Source organism: Octopus bimaculoides, chromosome 19 (assembly GCF_046866305.1).
Source record: "Octopus bimaculoides isolate indiv1 chromosome 19, ASM4686630v1, whole genome shotgun sequence".
Classification (NCBI taxonomy): domain Eukaryota; kingdom Metazoa; phylum Mollusca; class Cephalopoda; order Octopoda; family Octopodidae; genus Octopus; species Octopus bimaculoides.
The window spans coordinates 29912662-29937175 of record NC_142946.1 but is presented as its reverse complement, the minus strand read 5'-3'; the positions used below and the strand labels follow the sequence as shown (position 1 = coordinate 29937175).

At 37.8% G+C, this 24514-nt stretch overlaps 2 protein-coding genes and 1 pseudogene across 5 annotated transcripts in view; 2 read left to right on the top strand and 1 right to left on the bottom strand.

The window, feature by feature from the left end:
* The window catches only part of LOC106871254 (guanine nucleotide-binding protein subunit beta-like protein 1), a 32804-nt gene extending 17378 nt beyond the window's left edge, over positions 1-15426 (top strand). For 2 of the 4 annotated variants that reach the window (XM_052974844.2, XM_014917609.3), the window contains exons 2-3: positions 12040-12348; positions 14193-15426. In XM_052974844.2, coding sequence (XP_052830804.1) covers positions 12051-12348; positions 14193-14854 — 960 coding nt within the window. In that variant the 5' untranslated portion in view covers positions 12040-12050 and the 3' untranslated portion in view covers positions 14855-15426. Of the gene's footprint in view, positions 1-2184; positions 2278-2416; positions 2896-12039; positions 12349-14192 lie in introns of those variants that run through there. The other 2 variants (XM_014917610.3, XM_014917611.3) reach the window with 2 other exon arrangements.
* On the top strand, positions 819-9516 carry LOC149131819 (uncharacterized; annotated as a pseudogene).
* Positions 15328-24514, bottom strand: part of LOC106871255 (superoxide dismutase [Mn], mitochondrial) — a 40569-nt gene continuing 31382 nt past the window's right edge. Inside the window, exon 4 of the mRNA XM_014917612.3 lies at positions 15328-16736. Coding sequence (XP_014773098.1) covers positions 16585-16736 — 152 coding nt within the window. The 3' untranslated portion in view covers positions 15328-16584. The remainder of the gene's footprint in view (positions 16737-24514) is intronic.

The following is a 24514-nucleotide window of genomic DNA, read 5'->3' as shown; positions in this document are numbered from 1 at the left end:
GGTGAAAATTTGAAACTGTCTTTGTGGATTGAAAGAATTTAAAAAGATCCTTTGTTTTTTATTGAGTCAACTTCACTGACAATTCCCCTCCTTTTTGTTACACATGTGACATCGCTTTAATGAAAGAGTCCTTCAGCTCAAAGTGCAAAGACATCCATTTAACATATCCATCATAGTTGTTTATCCACCCAGAGCAGATAGCACAGAAGAGGAGATTGATACCTTTTATAAGACCTTGGCAGAAGCCAAATTTCAGTGCAAATCAGTTAAAATTAATATTATCATGGGAGAATGCAAAAGTGGATTGTGGGCAGGATGTCAAAGCAATTGGTCAGTATGGAATTGGCAAGAAAAATGAGTAAGGTGAAAGATGGATATGGTGGTATGAGGCAAAGAATATGATTATTACAAGCAAATGGTTTAAGGAGTACCCTAGAATAATTCACACATAGAAGGGCTCTGGTGACAGCTCAAGAAACCAGATTGATGATATTTCCATCAATGACAGATTTAAAAGATCAGTGAGACATGCAAAAAATATATCCAGGAGCAGACTGTGAGGGTGACCATGTACCAGTGGTATGTACACACCAATGTAAACTAAAGTTGAATGCAAAAGGTGTTTTCATGTTTCATAGATTACACAAAAGCCTTCAACAAAGTAAGAGATGGCATGTTATTTAAAGAAATCAGTAACCTTGATCTGCATGGGAAAGACCTCCATATCTTGCAGAGAGCCTGTATTGGAACTAACCAAGGTGGGCAGAAAATGTAGTGAATACACTCACATCAAAAGAAGAGTCAAACAAGGATGTGTTATGTCACCAGACCTCTTCAATTACTATAGCGAATTGATCATAAGAGAACTGGAGAAGGAAAAAGATCTTAGAGTAGGAGGTAGAAACAAATGTAAGATATGAAGATGACACAGTCTTACTTGCAGAATCAGAAAACGAACTTCAGAGACTTTTGGATGTAGTACTCAGAGAAAGGGAGAGGAAGAGTCTGTTCATAAATTGCAAGAAGACAGAGTGTATGGTGGTAACAAAGAAAGGAAGCCCAAAGTGCATGCTGAAAGTGAACGGTCAAATCATTAAGCAAGTATCATCCTTCTTGGAACTTTGATCAGAGAAGATGCAAGATGTGTGAAGGAGATAAAAAGATAAATAGTGGCAAAATCTGCATTCTCAGAATTGTATAACAGTGTAGTGTCGCACAGACACGCCATATTGAGATCTCACTGGCAACCATTATCTGCTCGAGACCGGAGCAAGATCTCACAAACTTCAGGTGAGCATGCACAACAAGAGAGTAAGCCTTTCCGGAAGGACACCTAAGACAGATCTTGAGCTTGTTCAGTCTCTCTGTTCCCCACGTGCGTCTCACGCTATAAGCAGCTCACCTCACTAGCAGTAGCTCGCTGCCTCCCACATACAACACGGCGGACGATACACTATGCTAGAGATAGTTAAAGAGAGCTAAACTTTGAGCCTGTAAATAATTGTTATTCAGATTTGTTAGCTCACTTTGTCTTCGACTTGATACTTTGTTTGACTGGATCTAAATTTATAATGGGAGACACAAGATACCATACCAGTATTTTGGTCAACAATGGCCTTCTGTTATAACATCTTGAGAACCGTCTCTCTGAGATTCAAGACCAGGATCTGTATATTGAACTGCTATTTCTACCATGTGTTAATGAATGGAAGTGAGATATGGTCTATATAACTTCAGAAATGAGAAGGTACTTAGTGAGCAGTGAAATGTTGTTCTTAAGGAGAATATTAAGAATAGCATGGACAAAGTATCTAATGACCCAGGCTGCAGTAAATAGGAAACTGCTTCGTGAGATATTGGTCGAACAATAGATTTCTTGGTCATGTGATGAGGAAAGAAGGCCTAGAGAATTTAGCAATGACCGGGACTGGAAAGGTTGAAGGGAAAAAACGCAGAAGGAGAAGAATGATATGGATGTCAAGCTTGACGAACTGGTCGGAAGAAAGAGGCATTAAACACCAGAAAGTGGAACTGTTACAGAAAAGAAAGAAGAGAGAATTGTAGCAGGATAGTGATCGCCTATGTCCTGCATTCTGGACATGGCACCTAAAAGGAAAGGAAAGATATGTAAAAAACAAAAACAAAGATGGATTTATTTTCCAACGCGACAGGAAAATATTTTCACCGGTATTCAATTACCTCCCTTGCATCATGCTTTTTCTTTCCTTTTTTTCTAGGCATTAAAGAATAGAATTTGTCAATTTTAAGTGTTTTCTCGTGAGTATATTTCCCAAGAATTAAGATTTGGACAATCTCTTTTTCAAGATAAAAATTTGGTTTCCATAGGTTATTTCTGATTCACCCAATGTTTTTAATATACTTTTGTTTTCAGGCTAATGTTATTAATGTTGCGGCCGTTGTTCTCTCCGACCTTCGAATTTCGTATTTGGTAACGCTCTCGGAATTTCAAACCGAGCCCATTATTCAATCTACGAAGATAAATTCACGAATATTATCCTACTTGTTCCGCTTGACCCTGATTATTGGCTTATATTGCCTGCAGCCAAGATTAATTTCACGCTTATGGCCTCGTAAGAAGGTTGGAGGATACAACGTCGGAAATGTGACTTTGATGACCGAGATTAGGATACTAGATCAAACATATCAGTTACAGTAGTGACTCATCTCAGTAATTCAAACAAACTTTACTCATTGCTGCATCACAACTTTAATGTATACAACATACTTTACTCTGTCGAAATAATGTTTTAATCGAGAATATAGAGCACGGAGGAACTTATAACGAATACATCACGGAAGGGTCAATAATCACTAATTGCTGTACTCTGGAGCACCGCCTTTAGTCGAGAAAATCGACCCTGGGACTTATTCTTTGTAAGCCTAGTACTTATTCTATCGGTCTCTTTTTGCCGAACCGCTAGTTGACGGGGACATAAACACACCAGCATCGGTTGTCTAGCAATGCTAGGGGGACAAACACAAACATACACACACACACACACACACACACACACACACATATATATATATATACATATATACGACGAGCTTCTTTCAGTTTCCGTCTACCAAATCCACTCACAAGGCTTTGGTCGGCCCGAGGCTATAGTAGAAGACACTTGCCCAAGGTGGCACTCAGTGGGACTGAACCCGGAACCATGGGGTTGCGCCTATACTTGTAGGTCAAAGTTTCAACATTATTCTTTGACTACCACAACAAATGCTCCACGATTTTCACTAAGGAAAAAAATTACGGAAGACTACCAAATATATATATATATATATATATATATATACACATAAATTTAAATTATAAGGGTGAAAAATTGAATACTAATTTGATTAATATCAATTAATAGCAAATTGAAAAATCTGAAGATTCAGAAAAATTATATTACATATATAAAAGAGGGTTGACCACTAAGTGAACAATCTTTTCTTCGTGGTCAGACCATAGGTGGTCTTCTGTTAGCAAAATGGATGTCCACTTAGTGGTCAACCCTCTTATATATGTGTAATATAATTTTTCAATTTGCTAGGCCACTGGTTTTAAATTGATATTACTCAAATTAATATTCAATTTTTCACCCCTATTATTTAAATTTAAATAACCATGTTCTCTAACTGGCAAAATTCATTGCAGAGAATTATTTCCGGCATTTTGGTGCGCCAGAATGAAGACTTTTGAAATAGAACCTCAAATGTAATTAGTAGAACTATATACATGTTCAATCTCATGCAGACGTCTCGTGTATAGTTCTGCAAATTATATTGCCAAGACGATCATACTGAAGAGTTGCGGACAATTACATAAGTGATAACAACGAAACCGGTCTTTATATTTTGTATATTTTCATTTGTCTTGCTCGCTTATGTTCTGGTGTTTGCCGAATTTTCTTGAGAACAATCTTTTCTTAGTGGTCAGACTATAGGTGGTCTTCTAGCAAAATGGATGTTCACTTAGTGGTCAACTCTCTTATATATATATATATATATAATTCCAAGAGAGTTAGAATCCAACCAAGGGATAATATCTATCCAATATACTGCTGGTAGGATACCCAATTATTAATACACAAGTGTTTTTCCATTGTATTGCAGTTACACTACTGAATGTAATAAATGGGTGAGGGTAAAAAGTTGTTTTACCCTTAATTTATACGGCAATAAGAAAATGGAGGGGATCAAGAGGTGGTATTCATCAACTTTTAGACATTATATTATGTCTATTTGTGGAGGCACAATGGCCCAGTGGTTAGGGCAGCGGACTCACGGTCGTAGGATCGCGGTTTCAATTCCCAGACCAGGCATTGTAAGTGTTTATTGAGCAAAAACACCTAAAGCTCCACAAGGTTCTGGCAGGGGGTGGTGGTGAACCCTGCTGTACTCTTTCATCACAACCTTCTCTCACTCTTTCTTCCTGTTTCTGTTGTACTTGTATTTCAAAGGGCCAGCCTTGTTACATTCTGTGTCATGCTGAATCTCCCTGAGAACTATGTTAAGTGTACACGTCTGTGGAGTGCTCAGCCACTTGCACGTTAATAAATGAACTGCGATGTCACTGGTGGCAAGCTGTATCGGCATTTGCCTTTTCCTTGGATAACATTGGTGGCATGGAGAGGGAAGGCTGCTATGCATGGGCTACTGCTGGTCTTCCATAAACAACCTTACCCAGACTTGTGCCTCGGTGGGTAACTTTCTAGGTGCAATCTCATGGTCAGTCATGACTGAAGGGGTCACAACAATTATGTCTATTTATTTATTAAAAAAACAAACAATTATAACAGTATACATACATGTATAGCATATGCTTTACGTATATAATATATAAAATATAAAAATACCAGTAATTATTAAAATATATAACGTAGAACATCATCATCGTCGTTTAACATCCGCTTTCCATGCTAGCATGGGTTGGACGATTTGACTGAGGACTGGTGAAACCAGATGGCTACACCAGGCTCCAATCTGATTTGGCAGAGTTTCTACAGCTGGATGCCCTTCCTAATGCCAACCACTTAGAGAGTGTAGTGGGTGCTTTTACGTGCCACCGGCACGAAGGCCAGTCACGCAGTACTGGCAACGGCCATGCTCAAAATGGTGTATTTTACGTGCCACCTGAACAGGAGCCAGTTTGGCGACACTGGCAATGATCTCGCTCGAATGTCTTTACACATGCCATCCGGTACAAGTGCCAGGAAGGCGATGCTGGGCACAGGTGCCATTGACGGTTTCGTTTTCGCTTGCCCCAATAGGTCTTCGCAAGCAGAGTTTCGTTTCCAATGAAGGAGACGACGTTGGCATGGGTGCCAGTCGTCGAATTTAATTCAATTTTGATTTCACTTGCCTCAACAGGTATTCGCAAGCGGAGTTTAGTGTCCAATAAAGGAAGGTATGTATAAGTGGGCTGCCTGAGGCCTTCGATTTAGGTCTCACTTGGCTTGCCGGGTCTTCTCACGCGCAGCATATTTCCAAAGGTCTCGGTCAGAAGTCATCGCCTCGGAGAGGCCCAATGTTCGATGGTCGTGCCTCACCACCTCATCCCAGGGTCTTCCTGGGCCTACCTCTTCCATAGGTTCCCTCAACTGCTAGGGTGTGGCACTTTTACACACAGCTATCCTCATCCATTCTCACTACATGTCCATACCAGCGCAATCGTCTCTCTTGCACACTACAACTGATGCTTCGTAAGTTCAACTTTTCTCTCAAGGTACTTACACACTGTTGAGTATGCACACTGACATTACACATCCATCAGAGCATACTGGCTTCATTCCTTGCGAGCCTATGCATGTCCTCAGCAGTCACGGCCCATGTTTCACTGCTATGAAGCATGGCTGTTCGTACACATGCATCATACAGTCTGCCTTTTACTCTGAGACAGAGACCCTTTGTCGCCAGCAGAGGTAAGAACTCTCTGAACTTTGCCCAGGCTATTCTTATTCTAGCAGCTACACTTTCAGCGCACCCACCCCCACTACTAATTTGGTCACCAAGATAGCAGAAGCTATCAACCACTTCTAGTTTTTCTCCCTGAAATGTGACAGAAGTTGTTTTCTGCACATTCACAGTGTTTATTGCTCCTGAACATCTGCTACAAATGAAAACTAACTTCCTAGTTAACCTTCCTTTGATATTGCTGCACCTCCTATGTGTCCATAGCTTGCACTGGGTGCATCTTATAGAGTTTCTACCTATGCCTTTTCTACAGATCGAGCAGGGCCATCTACCCGAAAGGGTTTGTGTTTTGTCTACCTTCCTACTTATTAGGACTTTGGTTTTAGCTAGGTTGACTCTAAGGCCCTTCGATTCTAGTCCTTGCTTCCACACCTGAAACTTCTCTTCTTGTTCTGATAGTGACTCAGCAATTGGTGCAAGGTCATCAGTATAGAGGAGCTCGCAGGGGCATCCTGTCTTGAATTCCTCTGTTATAGACTGGAGGACTATGATAAATAGGAGGGGGCTGAGGACAGAACCTTGGTGGAACCCTACCTCCACCCGGAATTCTTCACTGTACTCATTGCCAACCCTCACCTTACTGACAGCATCTCTGTACATGGCTTGCACAGCTCTCACTAACCATTCATCTATCCCTAGTTTCCTCATTGAGAGATGAGAGAATGGGGTACCCTGTCGAAGGCTTTCTCCATGTCAACGAAAGCCAGGTACAGAGGTTTATCCTGGGCTAGGTAGTTCTCCTGCAGCTGTCTTACCAGAAAAATGGCATCAGTGGTGCTTTTACCTGGCACGAACCCAAACTGCATCTCATCTAAATTGATTCGCTCCCTAATTAGTTGGGCTATGACTCTCTCCGTGACTTTCATTACCTGATCTAAAAGCTTGATACCTCTGTAATTATTTGTATCTAAAGCTTCACCTTTACCTTTGTAGCAGTTGACTATGGTGCTGCTACACCAGTCATTGGGTATGACTTCTTCGTGTATCACCTGGTTAACAATACGGGTGACTAGGCTATAGCCGACACTGCCAGATATTTTGAGCATCTCTGCAGTGATTCCTGATGGGCCGGGGGCCTTCCTTGTCTTCATACTCTTAATTGCTTTATCTACCATGGTACTGTCAACTCGGATAGCTGGTCCCTCTGTTGGGTCGACATTCGGCAGACTCTCTTTCTCCCATTCATTCTCTTTATTGAGCAATCTTTCGTAGTGACGTCTCCAAACCTCTTTCTTTGCAGCCTCGTTTAGTGCAAGCGTACCATCATCCATGCAAACACATTTCTCTCCCATGACATCAACCTGTTGCCTAGCTTCCCTTCTGGCAGTCTGATACAGTTCCCTGCTACCACTGTTCTTCCAGTCTTTCCAAGCCTGTTTCTGTTTTTCTAATAGCCCTGTCAACAACATTGTTCCACCACCACGTTATTTTCGGTCGAGAGGGGACCTTGCACCAACCACAGATCTGGTCGGTGGCCCTCAGCAGGTTGTCCCATAGAAACGTCCAGTTGTCCTCTACATTGTGTGAAGCTACATCTCCCTCTATTTCGTCAAAGGCTTCGAGTAATAAGTCTCTAAATCTCTGTCCATTCGCAGGATCTTTGAGCTTCCAGACCCTTCTCCTCCAAACTGGTCGTCTTCTGGGCAGCCACTTAGCCCTGATCCTGAGAAAGTAGAATAGTTTCTTACAGCTGTTTCAGCCAAGAGGTCATGGTACCCCACTTTACTTCCATCCCTTCAGTGAACTGAAGTATTTGATAGATAAGATTAAGGTACTTGGGTGTGCCTCTGAGCGTCGTCAGAGAGTTAAGTTATAAGGTTAAGTTATAAATATAAATACATACATATATATACACAATTTTACAGATACATAAATACATATCTATACATTTATATGTATATTCATAGAAAGGAATCAATTATTATTATTAGGTGTATTATATTATTCTTATTAGATAAAGTATAATATAATGCACCTAATAATAATAATAATTGATTCCTTTCTATGCATATACATATACATATAAATGTATAGATATGTATGTATTTATAACTTAACCTTATGAAACTTTCTAAACTCTCTGATGAAGCCCAGAGGCACACCCAAGTACCTTAATCTTATCTACCAAATACTTCAGTTCACTGAAAGGATGGAAGTAAAGTGGTATACTATGACCTCTTGGTTGAAACAGCTGTAAGAAATTATTCTACTTTCTATGTTCTACGTTATATATTTTAATAATTACTGGTATTTTTATATATTATATATGTAAAGCATAATATGTTACACATGTATGTATACTGTTATAATTGCATTTTAAAAAAAATAAATAAATAGACATAATGTCTAAAAGTTGATGAATACCGCCTCTTGATCCCCTCCATTTTCTTATTGCTATATATATATATATATATATATATATATAATCGTCTTAACTTATAGGAAATGGGCTATATTATCCCAGTCTTTGAGTACCTGGTTGAAGTACAACCATTTCATCTCCACGTGACTCTTGGTAGTCTTCCATAATTTTATTTTTCTTAGTGAAAATCATGTGGGTGTTAATATCAAAATTTACCTTAATTTTGATGGCAGAAGAAAAATTCTTCAGAAATAATACTGCAACTTTGTAAAACTGCCTGTGAAATGTTTGGTGCCACGACAGAAGTGTATGAAAAGTCATGATATAAATTTGATCTTGGATCTTGATGATCACAATTTGCTGAAGATAGAGGTGAACAGAAATAGAAGAGGTGCTGAACTTCTGTACCACAAGAAGCATCTCCTGTGAAACCTGAATCCATCTGATGGTGGCAACAGGGAATGTTCATTGGATGATAGTGATTGTGATAATGGCAGTTCAAAAGTCCCTGAAGAATGAAGTAATGGAGCTTCGTCTCAATAGGTTTTGATGATAATTGACATCAACAAGAAATCTACACCCTCAAGTCATTGATGAGATGGAAGGAAGTCTGCAACATGATTCCAGACACTCTTCACCTGGTATGTTAGAGGAAATGAAAGCAAGTACCACTGCTGTCACCATAGATGAAAAGCTAGGTAGTTCTTCCAGCATGGATCCCACATTGCCCCAAGTTTGATGCCTTCATAACTGGCTACATATTTTTGGTTGTTCTAGCTAACTTTGGTGAGGTGGACATAAATTACCTCCAATCAGTGGTCTACTTGGGACACTATTTAGATAAAGTGTTCCGTAGCAACAAGCATTTTTGTTTGTCTGTCTGTAAAAGTAAATTCCAACTTCCACAAAGATAAATACGACTTTCTCAGATCAAATCTCAAAACACAAGACATTAAGAACTTGACAAATAATAAATCTAGTTATGATTTAACTTCTGGAAATGAGGGTGATATGTGTATGTTATTTGAGTGTTGCTGTGTTTATCCTAAATGTTTGTGACAGTGAAAATGAATTCCTGAAATCATGTAGTTGTCAAACTTTTTAACTGCCTTTCTTCATCTGCATGATATATGTCTATGAAACATCTTTCCATATACTCCAACCTTCAAAACACTGATGTAAGTCATGTTAATTGTCTATCACATCTGCATCTAACTTTATCCATTGCTGCTGTCATTACAAAATCAATAGAGTGTAGGACTAAATGCTCTACAGATTTTATTATAGCTTTTATATTTTGAGTTCAAATCCTACTGTACTCAACTTTTGCTTTCCATCTTTCTTCAGTCAACTAAGTGCCATTTAGGGACTGGTTGACATAATTGACTATACCATTCCTCAAAATATACTGCCTGGTACCTTAAATATAGCAATGAATTTAATGTGCATATAGTTCAGTTCTCTCCAATTCATCATAGTTTTCCAGGCCATAATAGAGTTTTAGGCTGCTATATGCTGATCACCTCATTCTAATACCTGAATCTTTTATAGAATTAGAAAAGAAATTGCAGGTATGGAAGCAAAACCTGGAATTAAAAGGTTTTAAATTTACCAAAGTCTAAGCTTTAATAAGAAAAAAGACAAGACCCTACTCCTTTCAGAAAAACAGCATGCTTGATATGTAAGATAGATGTAGGTGGAAATTTCATATGATGTATGTAGTGCATACTTGAGAAACAGTGGAATCATAGGAAGGTTAACAGAAAGCAGACTTCCTTATACATCACATGTCAAAACCAAGACAGCCCTCTTTTCTGCACACATCTGAGATTCCTCTTATGCCCAGTTTTTATCTTAACTCATTGTACTCTGTCATTCATGCACACTGACATTGCACATCCAGTCAAGCATGCTTGCTTCATTTCTTTCTAGTCTTTGTAGACCCTCTGCATTCAGGGCCCATGTCTCACTTCCATGTAGCATTGCAATTCATAGTTAAGCATCATACAGTCTGATTTTTCTCTCTGGGAGGGAAACTTTTCATGACCAACAGAGGTAATAGCTATCTGAACTTTCTCCAGTCTGCTTGTACTTTGGCTATTATACTTTCAGAGACATGGTTGGGAAGCAAGCTTCTTAACCACACAATATGTAAGCATGTATTGAGAAATAAATATATACATTACACTCATATATGTTTGAATGGCAGTTTGTCAGGGTATCAAATCACATATATCTCAAAAGAAAGTGAAGGCAGATAGGTGGGAGCAGGGGAACGTTACCTATAAGCATTAGATGAGCTCTTTTTCACATGCCCTGTACACTTTATAATTATGTATGGCATCTAATAAAAAATTATGTTCTCCTTTTGTGAAATTAGTTTGAAACTGATTATTCTTCTATTAAAAGTACAACTATAGTATAGTATCTCTTGAACATCTGAAAAACATTTTAGCACTGAACTTGACCAAGACAATAAAGAGAATTGTAAACCGTTCAGATACATATTTTCAGAGAAAAAGTTCAAAGTTCAATTTGACTGCTTTCACTTTACCATCTTGCATAAAACTGGCTACAATCTAAGCACTCATGCAAATATATATATATCATCATCATCATCATCATCGTTTAACGTCCACTTTCCATGCTAGCATGGGTTGGATGATTTGACTGAGGACTGGTGATCCAGATGGCTACACCAGGCTCCAATCTGATTTGGCAGAGTTTCTACAGCTGGATGCCCTTCCTAACGCCAACCACTCCAAGAGTGTAGTGGGTGCTTTTATATGCCACTGGCACGAAGGCCAGTCAGGTGGTACTGGCAATGGCCACGCTCAAAATGGTGTATTTTACGTGCCACCTGCACATTAGCCAGTCCAGCGACACTGGCAACAATCTCACTCGAATGACTTTTCACGTGCCAGGAAGGCGACACTGGTAAAGATCACGCTCGAAAGGTGGTGCCATCACGATTTCGCTTTTGCTTGCCCCAACAAGTCTTCGCAAGCAGAGTTTAGTGTCCAATGGAGGAGACATTGGCATGGGGGCCAGTCGTCGAATTTAGTTCCATTTCGATTTCACTTGCCTCAACAGGTCTTCACAAGTGGAGTACGCATAAGTGGGCTGGCTACATCCCTGGCAGAGGCCTTGGATTTTGGTCTCACTTGGCTTGCCGGGTCTTCTCATGCACAGCATATTTCCAAAGGTCTCGGTCAGAAGTCATTGCCTCGGTGAGGCCTAATGTTCGGAGGTCGTGCTTCACCACCTCATCCCTGGTCTTCCTGGGCCTGCCTCTTCCACATATATATATAAAGGCAGTTGCTGAAGTCTCCATACATGTTATTTAAGTAAATAACAACTAACATTTAGAATTATAAATTAAAATTTCATACTGTCCTTTAAAAGTGTCATTTGAAAATAGTTTAAACACTATATAAATATCAAGCTCTTTATGTCCTGTTATGAAATTATTTGTACATTGAGTAAAAATTCAAATTCTTTCTTTTGATTGCTTTGTAAACTTCAGAATAATGCATGAAATCTTTCTGTTGTCATACATCATAATGTATAACAATGTTCTTCAGTCACACATCAAACTAGTATAAATATATTCCACCGTTACACATGCTTTATATTCCATTATAAAGAAATAAACATCTTTCTTTTTCTCATGATGATACAAAACTATTTTCCAGATATTTCACTTATGACCCAAGCCTCACCAGATCCTGTATTTATCCTCCGAAATTCTGACAAAAGTCCAATAACATGTCTAAAGTTTCTAACATTTCCATCTGGTGCCTTTCTGTCTGCTGGAACTCAGAATGGAGACATCAGTCTCTGGGATATGAACTTAAAACGTGTGACACAACAAGAAAAGAAGGCTCATGAGGTTCGAGGTCTTCTTTGGATTGACCAACTTAAATGTTCAGAACATGTAGTAACTACTGGTCGAGATGGACGTCTTATCTTTTGGGATGCTGGAAATGGTTGGCGGAAAATAAGTAAGTAGTTAAGAAGTGAAATATACTTTTAGCATTATTGTGTTGGTCCTGATAATTTCTTTGTATTCACTTGTATGCTGGTCTGTTAATAACAATGTTTAAGATTTAGGGAAGAAAAATTAGTGGTATATTTCCAAGTTTGATAAACTGGGGTTTATTCAGTAAAGCTGGTATAAATTGCTAATATTACCTCTATATATTGTTAATAGGTTGAATAAGTAAATCACATACGGAGTTGTTTCAATTAACTAAACCCCTCAGGATATTAGCTTCAATTTGTGCTATTTAATCAATCTTGGCTAAAAAAATATTTTTATCATTTAAACCTCTTTTCAAAAGTTTGTTCTAGTATCCAGTACTACAGAACTGTCCCTGTTGGACTAATGTCAGAAATGCAAATATGAAGTTAAACAATAGAAAAAAAATTAGTCTCCTCATTTTATGCTTGCTTACCAATTATCATGTTCCAGAGGGTTGGGGGCCATATCTCACTTATACATTCCATTTTTGTTATGGTTTCTATGGTAGGGTGTTCTTTCTAACACCAACCACTTTACAGATTTTACTGGGTACATTTTATGACAGTACCAGCACTAGAGAAGTTGCTTTGCCTCTGGTAAGTCTAAAGAGTCCTTTCTACCTTGTATTGTCTCCATATGTTTGAGGTAATGTGAAGAGAGAGTGATAAAAAAGCAAGCATATGATGTAAAAACAGAGTGATAGATGAGGGAGTAACAGAAGAGATACAGTGTCATGTAGTTTACAAGTTGGTTAGACAAAAACAGCATGAGTAGTGTGTTGGGGAAGAGAGAGTACTTGGGAGGGTGTATAAAAAAAGAGAAAATGAGGTAGGTCGACAGTCATAAAAGTAATATGAGAAAATGATGGATGTCAATATTAGTTATAAGGGAGAGTTGAATATGTATATGTCTGATAACATCCTTCGTTACACAAGTGGTGTGATAGGAGAGAGAGAGGTAGAGACAAAGAGTGATGATAGGAGTGTTTGAATACGGACGAGTCTAAAATTCCCTTATCACCACTATAATGTGGGTAGGTGAGTTTTCTCCAACATTGCGTATCACAACTTGTGGTCTTTTGAGGCTCAACTTCTTGAGAGCAGTCTTAATCATTTTAGTCTATACCGTCCTCTTTCACAGAGGTTAACTTGGAGTGCTTGGCACTTCTTTATAGAGCTGTCATCTATCATGCACATTACACATCTGTAGCAGTGTAGTCATCTCTCTTGCATGCAACATCTTATATCCAACTTTTCTCTTGGTTCTGTTATTTAATGGAATATGTTTGCTTCACTTCTTTCAGAATATCCACCTCCACTAATAAAATCACGTATGACAAAAGCTATTTATTACTTCTAAGGTGATCTTTAGGCATTTAAAAGCATCTATTTCAAGTGTAATCTTACAACTGCCACTTATGAGATCTTCTTTGTCAGCTTGCCTGTGATCCTACCACTTCTTTTCTTTGTTCATAGTTTACACTGAGCACAATGTGTAGAATTTCTACCAAATGTCTTGTCTTATATCCTGCTTCCTAAAAGGCCTCTTAGTTTTAGGTTTTGCTTCTTCCTTGATCCTGATCTCCCCCCAAATTATAAGTACTGATTCTAACTTCTCTGTGATGGCTTTCAGAATTATACTAGCCAAGAGGGACTGACGACTAAGTCCCTATTCTCTAAACTTCTTTGTATCTGTACATGGCTTGCCTGACCCTTACAAGTCATTCATCTACTCCAAATTTTCTCTTGTGCATTTTTTAATTAAACTAAAATATCTAGAAATTAATTAACCGGTCTTCAACTTAGAATTTATTTTCTTTTACAGATGAAGTAGCAATATGTTCCATTGGGTTCTGTCAAGGGTGTGTTATTCCAGGAGATTCTACCACCTCTCCCTTGATTGCTGTACCCTCTCAAGAAGAATCTCAAATTAATATCATTGACTCTGTTAATCAACAAAATGTGGCATTCCTGAAACCATCTGACCATTTTGAAGGAAAGAAATATGGTATGTGCATGGACATAGCTAAAATGAAACATAACCAATCAGGACTTCTTGTTGGTTATGAGAATGGATGTATTGCTTTGTGGGATATCAGAGAAAGAAGAATTATTGACTGTATTTCTTTGTATGAAGAAATGGTAACATGTGTTTGTTGTAGTGAATCTGGCCATGGTTGGTCAGGATCTGTAAATGACAAACTAACTCAGTGGTCTGTTTGTCAAGACAATGGTTTCACTAAGTTGCCAGCTGTACATCTCACCAATTCAGGCATTAATCATATGAAATTGAGAAATGACGAAAGAATACTTGCAGTTGCAGGATGGGATTCAAACATAAGAATTTTGGGAACTAAAAAAGGAAAACCTCTTGCAGTTTTAAGTTACCATAAATTGAGTGTTAAGTGTGTTGCATTTTCAGACAATGATCTTCTTGCTGCTGGATCCCAAGATGGATCCATTAGTTTGTGGGATATCTATAGGTAGGTATGCTAAAATTAAATGTTTTGGTAAACACAAGCAGACATAACAGTTTCATTAGAGGATGATAGGACACAGTAGATAAGGAGCTAATATTACTTCAATTACACAGATTTGCAGTTTTTTCATGTCAGCATTCTTGGAGTCTACTGAATGAGTAATGTGTAAGGATTATTAGGGAACATTTTTACAACTGGATTTTATAGTTAAAGTCGACTAAGCTAACGGGGAATGTTTGCAATAAGACAGAAAGGAAATTTCTCTGAGGTTACAATAAAATATTTGTAAAGGTGTCTCAAATGGTAACCTCTTTCAGGCATCTTGTAAATACAGATTTTGTATTCTTCCACTAAATAATGTTGGGCAATATTTCTGTGCAAAGTTGTCAGCATTGTGATGAAGGAGCTTGGTGATAAGACCAAGTGTATTGACTTAAAAGATATAATAAATAAAATGCTTTAAAACAAACAATACTCAGAGAAAATTCTGAAACCATGGAGATACTGGCAAATTTAATTTTTCTTTTTAAATAAGAAAAAAATATAGAAAATAATAAAGATTTTGTGATGATGTAAGAATATATTGTCATTGTCATTTTTCTTCAAGCAATAAACCAGGCAAACTCCTGATGTAAAAGATATCACGGATTGCTGAGTCAAAACTTTATTAAAATTTGAAGATAGCATTGATCTAGTGGTGTAAGCAAATGGCTTAAATCAGTGTTTAATATGTTTTGTGAATACCATCAAGTTTTAGAAACAAACTTTGCCCCTATTCTGGGAAGCTGTGTTAAAATGTTGCAGTAGTGTCTATGAAGCTCTTTAACATAAAATCATTCTATCTCATAAACCGAAGGATTTAAAAAAGACCCACTCAAAAATTATAACAACAACCCAAAATGGCCTATTTTTGATGCAATTTTGAGTCAATATTGCCACACAAAATGACAATTTAAAAAGCAAGGAAGAGAATTAACAAACTCGTTTTAAACACCTTGGAATACTCCCAAAAAACTTTTGACTATAATAATATTAACACATGCACTAAGATTCATAAAGATTAACATTGGAATAGAAGTAAATTATACATGAAGAAAATTATTAACCTTATCCTCTGTATTCCACATAGCATTCTTATCTTTCTAGAAAACATTGGGTTTCAATGATTTTTGTCTCCTCTGCTATTGTTCTAAAGAACAGCTAGGTGTCCCTTTAACCTCATGTACAATAATGAGTTAACATTATGACACCAGAAGACAGTGAAATATTAAAGTACAGACAGAAAATTAGGTCAACAGTTCCATGATCTTAGAAATGCAGATATGTCAGCTATATTATCATAGAGATATATAGTTAGGGAATACACAACAGAGAGAACTATGACAAGAAATATAGTCACACTAGAAGGTGTCATAAACCAAAAGACTGCTATATAAGAGAGTTTGATTTACAAGAGACATGTAAGAAAACAAAACGAAGAATTGGTTAGTAAAATTAGTGAATCAAACAACTAACATACTTATTGATTCTTCTCACTTTACTTCTATCAACACTATAAACCATAATAACTGAAACTTACTTTCACTTCTAACATACTTTCAATTATCACTATGTAATACATATTGTGTGTGTGTGTGTGTGTGTGTGTGTGTATTGCATTACAAACATATTTGTAGGAAATATTCCCACCTTTGGATTTTATTATATTTTAAAGAATTTGTCGAATCACTTCTTGAGTTAAGCTGACTCAGTAGCAGCTTTGAACAGTGCAGCAACTTTCTTCCAGTTGGCGATGTTGAAAATAGCTTTAACATAATCTGGACGTACATTCTTGTATTGTAGATAATAGGCATGTTCCCACACATCAATGCCAAACAGCGGTACCAAACCTGATATTTGTAAAAAGAAAGAGAGAGACAAAAAACGAATAAAATAATTTCAATAATAAAAATGTAATAGTTTAGATGTAAATTTAATTGATATATAATAACATCAGTGAGTTTGCTGATGGAAGAAATGTGTTTCTAATCCTAAAGACAGTACTTTGAATAATATGCAAACAAATATATCACACCTCCAAATAATTCGTAAGTTTATGAATTTTGCTGAGCATTTTTGGTAAAAAATACCACACTAAGACTAATTATGGTGTACATCATATTGTATTATAGAGTGGTGTATGTTTGTGTATGTATACATACACACACACACACATTATATATTACTAGCACTGTAGCCTGGCTTTGCTCAGGATTAAGTTGGGATTACCTGAGTAATACCATCAATTGAGTCAAATTTGGCACCCGGACGTAAGTTTTGTAAGAAGAATAGAGAGGTCTATCTTCTCCCGCAGATATGTGAGAATCAGATCTCTCCTTTCGAAAACATGAACAGTTTTGTAACATTGTTTACAAAATAATAGCTGATCGTATGCGAAGGAGCGTGTCTACAGTCAACACTTAGGGTTTTTTCTCTGGTAACTTCTGCTCTCTCCCATGTTCACGCACGACCAGCTATATGTTGCTATGAGTAGAGCAACGGATTCAGCAAATTTGGAAATTAGTTGTGGAGAAACAGAGAATATCGTTTATATTGTGTATCACTTACTAAAAAGAATCTGTTATCTCTCTCTCTACATTGTCGCTAGAAGGGGACTTAACTCACGTTTGCAAATGCTGGTGTATTTCTCAGACTTGAAGATTGTTAGAAGTTATTTTTAATGCAAAAATTCACCTGTTAGGAAGCAAAATAAAAAAAATAAATGGCCGATTCCGGGCATTTTCGACCATGAAGAATCCATTGGTGCAATTCCCAGATTGTTATTTTGTATGGTGTGGATTTCTATAGATGCAACACACACACACACAAACTCAGCTTTACAATATGTACTGATCATATATATATATATATACAAGAGGATGAAAGCTTAAAAATATTGCAGCTGAATTTGAATTGAAATAAGTTATATTTTGGTTTCATTCAAATGTAAAACTATACTCTCTGTTTAGGTTCTAATTCCCCTATGAAGAAATTTAGCTTCATTGAGAAACACAAAATGAAAGAGAAAATGCCAATAGAAGAGAGCAATAGTTGAATTGAATGATGTCAATCAGAAAGCAGTACAGCAAATATGAGTTGGCCAGTTAAAAGTAAAAGAGGTTTGATCACATTTATATTTACATGAAACATTTTGAGGACCCTGTGAGTTTCCTGACAAATCAAATATCAGCTAGCTGGCTTGAGTACAACACAAGTCTCCTCATAGATCAGACCCAAGATGTCTCAATCTCAATGGACTATGACAATCTAGGCATCTGATGACAAACTTGGTGATACCTTGGATGTTGTTATAAATAACCTTGTTGTGGTCCTTGGCATCTCCATTGCCTAGCAGTTTACTGCCCTTTTTGCATCCAGACATAACAATCAGGTGGAGAATGATAGGAAAATAAGCAGAAGTATACATCAAACTGATGAAAAAAAAAATTAAGAAATATTACCAAAGCAAAAAACAATTTTTGTAAAATTTTAAATATTTTGAAGTTGTTTTGTACTTTTGATATTCAAATGCTAATACAGGCAAACCCTGTGTTACATCTACCTCAGGCTAAGGGATTTCACGCATATGGAAATTGTAAGGTCTGAAAAAGGTTTGAGAAGCACATGAATTTGCACAACATAAAACTGATTGATGAAACTGTGAGCTGATACAGAGGCTGTCACTAGTTATCCTGAAGGGGGAAAAACATCAGAGCAAGTACATAATGTTGATGAAATTGTACTTTCCTTGAGAAGAAAAATCAACACTAGAATTTAAAGCTTCCAAAAATCATTGACACTTCTTTTGGGAGGAAATACTGCTGGTGATATGAAATTAGAGCCCCTACACGTGCATCATTCCAAAAATTCAAGGGTTACACAAAGTTTAATCTACCTCTGATTTAGTGTTCAAATAAGAAGGTATGGATGACTAAGAGCCTTTTCAAGGAGTGGTTTACAAGTGGGTCTTGTCATGTGTTAGAAAGGTATATTGCTTCTTTTAGACAATGCACCAACCTACCCAGTTGGTGAGCTTAGATGACCTTTCTGATAATATAAGAGTAGAATATATCCCCAACAATACAACTTCATGGCTACAGTCAATGGATCAAAGTGTGATAGCTAACTTCAAGGCATATTATATGAGAACTTTCAAATAACTTATGAAGGCAGTTGACAGTGAGGATAAGCCTATAGTTGGAGATTCAGGAAGAAACTCAACATAATAGATGCTGTGGATAATATAACTGAGTCATGGGATGAAGTGAAACCAACTTTGAATAGTGCCTGGAAAAGTTTATGGCCAAACTGTATTCACGACACTACAAGTCTTCCTTAAGCAGAAAGTTCACATCAAATTTGGAAAAATGTGACACTTTCAAAGGATGTGGGATTTGAAGAAGTCATAGAGGATGATGTGATTAAGTTGCTAGTGTTTCAAAGAGAAAGCTTATCTAACAAGGAGCTAATGCTTTTAGAAAAAGAACAAACTGAGAATGCAGATGAGCCACTAAAAATGGCTGCAAAAATTATTGCTAAAGGATTGGAACTTATATCTGCAAGTTTTTGCCAATAATGATCCTAATTGTGAACATAATTTCAAAATTACAAGAGGAGTTTACAATGAACTCAATTCATATACTGAGCTGCACAAAGAAATGATGCATTGTAAACAACAAACAACTTTGGAGAAGTTCTTCACCCTTTAAGCTGATGTTCATGATAATGAACTATAAGATAGTAAATATTCTCTCTCATCTTCCTAGGAAACACTCATACCCCCCCACCCCAGTAGTCAACATCTTTTGTGGTAAGAAGGTTCTTATACAATATTAGGATTTTTATTAATTCCCTAATGTATTCCTCTCAAAATGTTTTTGTGTTTTTATGCATCTATATTGTACTGTGTACGTTTAGAAATTGTTATTTTCATGTATAAAGGTGATTGTGTTGCCTTTTCCTTGTTTTCTTGTGCTTTTTTGTTTTGTTTTTTCAAAAAAGTCCATAGGAATGCAATCTTGCTTGATAATATGAAAATCAGTAGGAAAATTAATTTCGCATAACAGAATTTCATGTTCCAGCCAGATTTTCAAGAATGCATTATTTTTGTAAAGCAAGGGATTCCTGTAATCATTTAAAAAATTATCCAAAAATATCATCATCATTGTTTTAATGCTTACTTTTCCTTACTTCTATGGGCCAGAGTTTTCTATAACTGGATGCCCTTCCTGATGTTAACCTTTACTTATTTTCAAGTAAAGTAATTCCCCCATCTATCGAACAATGAACTGGCTGGACGTTGTTATGCAGAAAACTGGAAACAAACAATTCTGAATGAGGTTTTGTTTATAACCAACTAAAGATAAGGGTAAATATAAACTTTCTCTCCCTCACACACACACAAGCTTCTTCGGTTTCTCTCTTCCAATTTCACTTACATGATATTGGTTGGTTAGCAACTGTAGTACAAGGCACCAGCCAACAAGGTCTGTACAGTGGGATCAAAACCCTAACTATAACTAACAAACCTAACAATAAGCCACACAATTACGCTAGCACCTATTTAAATAAAAATATTTTTTAATTTAATATATTTAGCAAAGATAAATATTTAATGCCCCTTTCCATTAATTTATCAAATTTTAATACACTTGATTAATTTTATCCCACTGTGATTCAGAGTTCTAAAAGTGATGCTAAGTAGTCATATTTATTATTTTAGTTATTATTTGTATTAACTAGATTTTATTATTTGGCACAGATATAGATTTAAAACAATTCTTGACCTCGCAAAAAATAGTCCTATTTTGAAAATAAGTGAAATGTAGTATTTCATAAGCTTAAATATGCTTTAGTAAGGTGATGAGATGTTCAAGAGATGAAATGGCTGGTAGGATGAATGTGAGTATAAATGGTGAAATGTTAGAAGAGGTGAGTGTTTTTAAGTATCTGGGATCACATGTGACGGTAGATTGGGAGTTGGCTGAGGAAGTGGGATATAGAGTGAGAGAGGGGAGTAAGATACTTGGAGTTGTGAAAGGTATGCTGAGAGATAAAAGGCTGAGTAAGAAAGTGAAAAGAGGTGTGTATGAAGGCATGATTGTGCCGACAATGTTATATAGTGCAGAGACATGGGGACTGAAAGAGGTAGAAAGGAGGTGACTAGATGTGTTTGCGATGAGATGTTTGGGGGCTATGGTTGGTGTGACATGGGTGGACAGGATGAGGAGATGCAAAAGCGAGCAGGAATGAGAGAAAATCTAACAACCAGAATAGATAGATGAATATTGAGGTGGTTTGACTATATGGAGAGGATGGATGAGGAGTGGATGGCAAGGAGGGTGATGATGGCAGAAGTGGGAGGAGGAACTACAGACTTGTGACATAGAAGGCAACTGGGAATTCTTGCAGGACAGCTTGCTGAGTGCCATGAACCAAGTCTGTGGCTGGTGCAAAGTTCCATCCAGACCTAGGGTGATGTGGTGGAATGATGCTGTAGACAAGGCCATTAGAGCAAATAAGCAGGCCTGGAAAAGTCGGGGGTAGTGGGGAACTGGGTCAAATAGCTAGGAGACAGGTATATCTAGCCAGGGGGGAGAAGCAGAAAAGAAGTTTGCCTATGTGCGGCGATGTGAGGACCAAAGACTTGAAGTGTTTTGGATTGCAAGTCAGTGTGCGAGAGAAAATTGTGATGTCATAAGAGAGAAATGTGTCTGCATGAATGATGGTTCACTTGCATTTAATGATTCTCCAAAGAAAGAGGCTTGGAAATACCATTATGAAAGACTGCTGAACATGGAGAATGAATGGGAGGAGGAGAGTCTGCCAAACGTTGACCCAACTGAAGGACCAGCTATCCCAATCAACAACACTTTAGTACGTAAAGCAATTAAAGATATGAAGACAAGGAAAGCCTTCGGCCCATCAGGAATCACTGCTGAGATGCTTAAAATATCTGGCAATGTGGGTTATGGTCTGGTCACTCATATTGTAAATCAGGTGATTCACGGAGTCATACCCAATGACTGGTGTAGCAGCACCATAGTCAACTGCTACAAAGGTAAAGATGATGTATTAGATAGAGATAATTATAGAGGTATCAAACTGTTGGATCAGGTGATGAAAGTTAAGGAGAGGGTCATAGTCCAACTAATTAGGGAGAGAGTTAGCCTAGATGAAATGCAGTTTGGTTTTGTGCCAGGTAAAAGCACCACTGATGCTATATATCTAGTCAGGCAACTGCAAGAGAAATATCTAGCCAAAGATAAACCTCTGTACTTGGCTTTCGTTGACATGGAGAAAGCCTTTGACAGGGTTCCCTGATCCCTTATCTGGTGGTCAATATGGAAACTAGGGAGAGACAAGTGGTTGATGAGAGCTGTACAAGCCATGTATAGGGATGCTATCAGTAAGGTGAGGGTTGGCAAAGAATTCAGAGTATATTGGTCCTCAGCCCCCTCTTGTTCATGATAGTCCTCCAGGTAATAACAAAGGAAGTTAAGACAGGCTGCTCCTGGGAGCTCCTCTATGCTGATGACCTAGTTCTTATAACTGAATCACTACCAGAACTAGAGAAAAAGTTTCAGGTATAGAAGCTAGGTCTAGAATCAAAGGGCTTTAGAGTTAACCTAACAAAAATCAATGTCTTAGTAAGTAGGAAGGCAGACAAATCACAAATCCCTTCAGGTAGATGGCCCTGCTCAATCTACAGAAAAGGCATAAGTAGAAACTCTAAAAGATATATCCAGTGTAAGCTATGGACACATAAGAGGTGCAGCAGTATCAGAGGAAGGTTAACAGAGAAAATAGCTTCTATGTGTGGAAGATGCACAGGTACACTAAACACCAGAAACATACAGAAAATAGACTTCATCAACTCTCAATGGGATAAGCTAGAGGTAGCAGATAGCTTCTGTTATCTACGTGACCAAGTTAGTAGTGGAGGTGGATGCTCCAAGGGCGTTGATGTGAGAATAAGAATAGGTTGGGCAAAGTTCAGAGAGCTCCTACTTCTGCCGGCAACAAAGGGCCTCTCCCTCAGAATGAAAGACAGATTGTATGATACCTGTGTGTGAACAGCTATGCTACACAGCAGTAAATTATGGGCTGTGACAGCTGAGAAATGCTTAGGCATGAAAGAAATGAAACCAGTATGCTTTGCTGGATGTGCAATGTCGGTGTGCATGTTCAACTGAGTGTAAGCATCTTGAGAGAAAAGTTGGGCTTAAGAGGCATCAGATGTGGTGTGCAAGAGAGATAACTGCGCTGGTATGGTCATGTGCTGCATATGGAGAACAGCTGTGTAAAGACGTGCCAATCTCTAACTGTGGCAGGAACTTGTGGTAGAAGTAGACCCAGGAAGACATGGGATGAGGTGGTGAAGCATGATCTATGATCTCTGGGCCTCACAGAGGCAATGACTGGTGACTGTGACCTTTGGCGATATACTGTGCTTGAGAAGACCTGCCAAGTGAAATCGTAGTTGTGGCCAATGCTGGTGTCACGTAACTGGCACCTGTGCCAGCGATACGTAAAAAGCACCTTTCTAACGTTGGACCTTATAGTGGTGAAGTGGTCAATGCTAGTGGTATGTGAAAGGCACTTTTCAAGTGTTGGGCCTCATGGAGGCAATAACAAATGACCAAGTCCTTTGGCAATATGTCATGCTTGAGAAGAAAGCCCATCAAGCCAAGTAAAGTCACAGTTGTGGTAGATACTGGTGTCATGCAAATGGCACCCATGCCAGTGGCATATAAAAGCACTCATTACACTCTCAGAGTGGTTGGCATTAGGAAGGGCATCTAGCCATAGAAACCATGCCAAATCAGACTGGAGTTTGGTGCAGCCTTCCAGCGTGCCAGCCCAGGCCAAACCGACCAACCCATGCCAGAATGGTCAAAGGATGTTAAATGATAATGATGATGATGAATGTGTGTGTATGTTTTTGACAAGTAATGTTGGTTTGTTGACATCCCCACTATTTAGCAGTTCAGCAAAAAAGACCAAAATAAGTATTGAGGTCAATTTCATTGACCAGAACCTTTAAGGTGGTGCCCCAGCACAGCTGCAGTCCTATGACTGAAACAAGTAAAAGATAAAAGATACTAATTTTTCTCTAATAAAATAACAGAGATAAGGGAACCAGTCAGGCACCATGACCAAATCACAATAGTTTCATGTGATCAGTTTATTAAACAACCAATCACTGTCAAGCCATCACATGATTTAATCTTCTAGAATGCTCTTCTTGTACCCTATAAAAAGTTGCTTTTGGTGGTAATTAACAGCAGAATGTTGAGATAGCTGAGTGACATGTGTCGCCATTCTTGTCAGATAGGTCACCCAGATTGATGGCCTAGGGCAGATGATCAAGAATCTCCATCACCATGAAGAAAGAGCAATTGATTTCAGATAAGTTGGGCAAATCACGTTGCCATACCAATAGTTTTCTGTAATCTCAGAGCAGTATTTCTTTGCCAGTCTGTAATTATTGCTGTTGTTAACTGTTAATGACTAATGCAGTTTGTCTTAATGTGTGACAATAAATTCTTCTGTTATATGTTTGAGGGTGTTGTTCAGTTATTTTTCCATGTAGCCAAGAAACACATTTTCATTCACTAACTCAACC